General features: G+C 36.0%; 1 protein-coding gene across 1 annotated transcript; it reads left to right on the top strand.

Annotated features, from left to right (window-relative positions):
* Positions 1-316: 316 nt before the first annotated feature.
* Positions 317-4,192, top strand: LOC126336501 (PHD finger protein 7-like). The gene is made up of 2 exons (XM_050000265.1): positions 317-777; positions 876-4,192. Exon 2 carries the CDS (start codon positions 1,386-1,388, stop codon positions 2,751-2,753), a length of 1,368 nt encoding a protein of 455 aa, XP_049856222.1. The 5' UTR covers positions 317-777; positions 876-1,385; the 3' UTR covers positions 2,754-4,192.
* Positions 4,193-6,139: the final 1,947 nt, after the last annotated feature.

Here is a 6,139-nt window from a genome sequence, read left to right as displayed (position 1 = left end):
ACAAACCCACTTTTCGCGACCTATGTTGTCGAACGAACAAAAGTAGAATAACGCCAGATCCACCGCCCACCACTTGCTCCTAGACAAATTGATCGCTAAAGTCACTCCAGTTTAACTGGCGTTTGGCTGAAACTGGTCGATATCGTTGACATGACAAATAGAGCTGTAGTATAGGTTAGATTGAGAGGTGATGATTTGGTGGTGAGTTGGTTAAGTTAATTAATAAGAGTGACAAATAAAGTTTGTGTTAATAGAGTGACCTGTAGAGTAGCCTTATGTTTACGTTCACGCCGTATTTCATCGCTTTATTTGTGGCGAACGCCAGTTGTATTATACTCGTTGTAAGCGGCCCATAAACGATCAATAATTGCGACAATATTTCTAGTATGCGTAATAATATTGACCTTCTATTAGTGAAATTGAAAATATCAAAACTTTTGGAAATATAATGTGCTGCCTGATAATATTGAGGCGTCTGTGGGCAGTACCGACAATATCCGTGACAGACCAAGGACGTAGGTTAGCTTACCGGTACTTTTGTTGTTGTTGTGTGGAAAATGAGTTCAAAACAAGACAAAAGAGCATTATTATTACAGTGCACAGAAATATGTAAATCGTTGCCATCACTTAGGGATGTTTCAGTAAATTACTACAAAAACAGAAATGTTAAGAAGAATTATGTTGCTCAGAAAATATGGGAACGGCCGCGAAGAAAGATTTTTTTAAAAACTTAATTAATGCTAAGTTATGAATAAAAGCATATACAGATTTCTACCTGTGAGTATACATAATTTTCCCGAATATAATTATTTAGTGCACGTAGGGTTGATTGTAGAAACATTGCTGACTGGAAATCAATTTTGATATTATTTCAGAAATTGAACTATAGCAACGACTTGACAATGTTATTCAACGTGTGAGGTCACAATTACGTGATGGTGAGGGAGGTGCATGTGGCCAGTAAGTTTATTAACTATTCTGTCTGGGCATGTGGTATGAAAGTGAATCCAGTAGTGTGTTTCCGCACGCCAGTTGACTGGTCGCTTCTGTGCAAGTTTTCGTTGCCTGTGGAAGAAGGGCTTAACTCGTCACGATTTTGTTGGTCTAGTTGTTTTATGAAGTTCTCCATATTCTGTTAATCACACAAAATTATCGTATACTGATCCTAAATTTGCAAATTATGCAATTTAAGACTGTCGTTCTAAATTTTGTTTACGGGAAGTACGTATTTATGCTACAGTCAGCTCTTACGTGATCGGGAACAACTGGTTGCCATTGGTGGTTGCACTGTCAGACGTTTTGTTGTTGTTTACAAAAGTAAGCATGTGAATGGGGTAACCGCGAAGTGCGTAAATGTAGTATCAATGTGACAGTTTGTAAGAACAATGGGCAAGATAAGAAAAGAGAGATGTTGCTTTTGCAATTCCGTAGTTGATGACGAAATTCGTTACGGTGAGTTTCTTGAAATGGAAACTGTCGCCACGCATTACTTCTGTTTGCTACTGACCACGCACATACGGCAGAATGGAGAAGACGATGAAGGCATTCGGGGTTTCTTGCTAGATGACATTAAGAAAGAAGTGCGACGTGTGAAAAACGTTACTTGCAGCTATTGTAAAAAAAGAGGTGCCTCGATATACTGTGGGACGCCAAAATGCCACAAAGTTTTTCACCTACCTTGTGGATTGAAACAGTCGTCATTTCACCAATTCTTTGGAGCATTCAGATCCTTTTGTGACAAGCACAGAATCGTTCAGAAAGTTGATGCATTGGCTTTGAAGAAATTTCAAACTGATAATGTCACCTGTTCTATATGTTCTGATGATTTGATACCAAAACCGTCCCCAGAAACAATTTGGGCTCCTTGCTGCAATATGTGGTTTCACAAAAACTGTTTACAGAAACTAGCTCTCAGTAGTGGCTACTTTTTTAAATGTCCGTTGTGTTGTAATAAGCCAATTTTTGAAGAAACAATGAAATTATATGGCATATTTGTCCCGGAACGAGATGCCTCTTGGGAACTAGTTCCAAATGCTTATGAAGAGCTGCTTCAGACTTATGCTCGTTGTGATGCTAAGATATGTAGGGCAAAGTCACGTTCAGTTAATGTGAAAGGAAAAATGTGGGAAATAATATTGTGCAGATACTGTGGCTCTCAAGGAACACACAAAATCTGTGGTAATCTTAAGACAAAAAGGCCTGTTTGGGAATGCTCAACATGCAGTACAGTTGTGAACAAAGGTTCTGATGAAGATGATGAAGACGAGGAGATTTCAGTTGATATTGAGAGCATACCAGACCAGCCCTCAGAGGTCACCGGTTTGCATCTCAGCGACACCACCAGAAGTGTAAGTAGTGTAACATCTGCAGAAACAGCTCCACAACAAGAGCAGCAGTCCCCACTTCAAACAGAATCAGCATCTTTGCAAATGCCCAAAGAACAGCCTGCCATTACATATAATACTATTACGGATATTGAAGAAAATATAAGTGTAGTAGTGAGCTCAAGTGATTCAGATATAGAACTTGTTAACTACGAACCACAAGTTAGGTTAGTTGACAATCATAAATATGAACTCAAGACAAAAAGTGGCAATTATGTTGAAGTTGTGAAGTTGAATGAAAATATATGTACAGTTCCAAAAGTAGCAGGTGATATAAAAGTAATTCGTAGAAAAAAGATTATACAGATAGATGATAGTGATATTGCAGAAATTTCTGAGCCTGAGTCAGAATATGGAATGTATGATTAATGTGTGTGCGTTTGTTGAATCTGTCTTTTGAAGAATTGATTCTCATCCATTCAGTATATACACAGTACAGTTACAATTAATGAGTGTTGTGCCTTTTTAAGTGTAAATTGTTGCTGAAGTATTGCCCACATACAGCCAGAAAATCAAATATAGAACTGTTCTTGTTTGTCCTTGAATGAGAAGCTCAAAGAACCCAGTTATATTTTTCCATTTGAGAACACTGTTTTGTCACCAGTGATTTCTGCTGTTCAAGAATTCATGTGGTTATTCAAAGAAATGTTTGTAATGAATTGTGTGTTTCTATAAAATTTACAGTCACTGTTGGAAAGAGCAAAAAATTGTTTGGTAACGTAGTCATTGTAGCTTATGTATAGGTAGTATCAACTGTAATTTATCGAAAATAGGAACTAATTTGTCACTAGATTCTTCTTGAATCTTACCTCAGTAAGTTATTGATTAGTAATGTGACAGATTTCTTAATGTGTGTGTCTTCTCATGAAACATTGTCATTGTTATGTTAAGAAACGAGTGGTACATATGCATTAAGTTCAACTACATTAACATAAAATTTGTTTTATCCCTGCACTTTTTTAAATGGGGCAATACTTGTCCCAGCCCTCAGAGATTTGTATTTTCTTGACAGTGTTCTTCTAGTAATAGTGTTTGATGCCAAAGTATAACTGGAGTTGCTGTTTGTTTATTGTTATATTTTTGTCTACAGTCTGTCTGAGCATTTCCTGAGCTATATGTTTATGAAAAAGAGCAAATGTCTATATTTGTCATAGATTTTTTTCTCTTTAATGATTCCTGTTTTACTGTATTGTGCTTTGTGTGCCTTCAAATGTAAATGTAAAAACAAATTGTTGCGGCTTTTTATGTGAACTAAGGAATGCCCAGCAACAATCAGAGCTGGTTTGAAATAGCCCACAGCCAATGTTTGGTATGTAATTGAGATGTTAGATAATTTTGTGTTGTTAAGCAACAAGAAATGCAAGGTTATTTGCTTCATATAGGTATTTGATTGTTAAGTTTGTTTTCTTTACCATTTCAGAAAGAAGAAAAGGAAGTGAGTGTGTGAGTGTGTGTGTGTGTGTGTGTGTGTGTGTGTGTGTGTGTGTAAGACAGAAGCAGTAGCTTCAGTGAGAGTTTCAGTTGCACCAATAGGCCTCGAAAAACCTACTAAAATTTATATATTTTTCAATGTATCACATACTGACGTGGTATTAAACTTCTCAGTGTGTGTTTAAATGTGTTATAATTTATGGCCATGTACATATTAATCAGCTATTGTGAAAACTGGTTGCAGCTTTACATGTAACCTTCTGTGGTACGATATTTATACCACTTCCGGTGTACTTATTTGTTATTCTTGTGAACTTTTCTATAGTGTGTGTGTTGTGTTGCTCATCAGGCTATGAATAAATTTCCAATGACACTTATTTTCATATTTTTTTTCCACTGGCTACATCAATTCTCTGTACATTACAATTGTACTTTTCCCATGATGAATGTCTTCTCTCATAAACACATTATCGTACTGATGAAGACTACTTTGTGTTCAGAAAAAATGTCTAATTTCTGACATTTCTGGAGCTTTTACTTAACTGACACTGTGTGTGTGGGGGGGGGGGGGGGGGCTTAGCATTGTATAGAATGCCCTCACATCATATATTCACACCAATTTTTCTCTCTTGGATACTGGCATTTCAATCTGCAGTTTGCAATAGGAAAAACTAGTCTAACTATTATATGGTAATGACAAATCTCATGCAAGAAAATGCTTTGGGGAGATGGTAATGGCAGCTACTCAAGTTTGAACAGTCAGCAGCTTCACTTCACAAACCACCTACATTCTGTTTAGATTCTACCACACTAAAATTAAAGATTCCACAATAGACATTTTTAAATTTTGTTTGTATGTGATTTTACTTTGGCTCTATGACTTTTCCATAATACTTCATGATGAGTCTCGGCTATCTAGGGTTTGATATAGCAAATGAACTTTTTATTTAACCAAATGTGTGTGTTCCTAGAGGGACTAAAGCAGGTGGTAGAATTGTGCAAAGAAATGTTGCATCTTCATTGTTTTATCAACACAGAATTCTGTCCAACATATCGTGTGGATTCTCTTGCTTTATGTATTTGTTTCGTGAAAACCTGCGACTGTGAATGCGCAAAGGAGACAGTATAGTATGTGAATTACACTAAACACATCTACATCATGTTATATATTTTACATTCATTATATTCTAAAGTTTACATCTAGTTACTGCAGAAAATTTGTTCCATTTTTTTTTCCTTCCCTTTTTAGTAAGTAACGCATTGAATCTGTGTCTGTCAAGACCTCCTTTACACAGTATTTTGCCATAAAATCCGTTTGTCATCCATATTTTATTAATATATGGTCCATGAGGTTTATGTTTCCTGAAGAACTTGTATGTCTTTTTTTTTTTATTTCATTGAGGACATTCGAATTTTTTGTCTTGAGGTCCAGCTGTTACCTTTCCTACTCATCCACATTACTTTTACCTCTAGTCGGTTTTTAGTTACTTTACCAGTTGTTTAACACTTCACATGATGAGCAGTCCACTGCAGACAAAGGATTTCTGCTGATGTGTTTGTCACATATAAATGAAGCTAAATAGCAGTTATAGTCCCTTATAAAGGTACTTTATTTAACTTACATTACATTTATATAAAGTTTCCATGTGTTACTTATTACACTTGTACTTGTGTGATGCACAGCTACCTAAACTCACAACAATATGTATTGTTTATGCATAATGAATGTCATATGTCAGTGGAAAAGCACACAATATAGTAAACAAGAACAACATTACATTGTCTTGCTGGTGCTGTCTTGGTACATTCGACAGTGAAAGTTGCTTTCTTTGAAGCCCTTTGTGAGTGGACTTTACTATGCTCTTCCATCCAATGGACACAGCATCATCTTTTTGGTCATTCAGCTAGGTGTACCCCATTAATTATTATCTTCTTATGGAAGAGACTGGCATCACACTTGTCTTTGAATTTGACTTTTAAAAGAAATACATCTTTTACATTTCTAAACCAGGGCATTGTAGTTGAATGATTTCAATCAAAACAAAGTGGAAGATGTTGGTCAATGTCAGTCTAATTTGCCAGGTTATGATGATTTTTCAAGAATGCATTTGAAAAGTATTTGAGACAACCCATTGCCTTCTCGGATTATTCTTTTCACCTCAAAGGAATCTGAGAGGCATTCTAGGAACTTTATCTTCGAATCTGTATTTGTCAGGGCAGCTGTAACTAATGCCAGCAGTGTAAGGTCAACCCCAAGATCTTTAAGGATGTTTGACATACATGTTTAAACTTTAAAATGTATTAATTACCTGATGATGTCTTAA

Source organism: Schistocerca gregaria, chromosome 1 (genome assembly GCF_023897955.1).
Source record: "Schistocerca gregaria isolate iqSchGreg1 chromosome 1, iqSchGreg1.2, whole genome shotgun sequence".
Classification (NCBI taxonomy): domain Eukaryota; kingdom Metazoa; phylum Arthropoda; class Insecta; order Orthoptera; family Acrididae; genus Schistocerca; species Schistocerca gregaria.
Note: the sequence above shows the minus strand (reverse complement) of the source record. Positions and strands in the feature narration are given on the sequence as shown.

Bases quoted from the DNA above. Each gene is read 5' to 3' on its own strand.
- LOC126336501 (XM_050000265.1), top strand. From the start codon at position 1,386: ATGGGCAAGATAAGAAAAGAGAGATGTTGCTTTTGCAATTCCGTAGTT.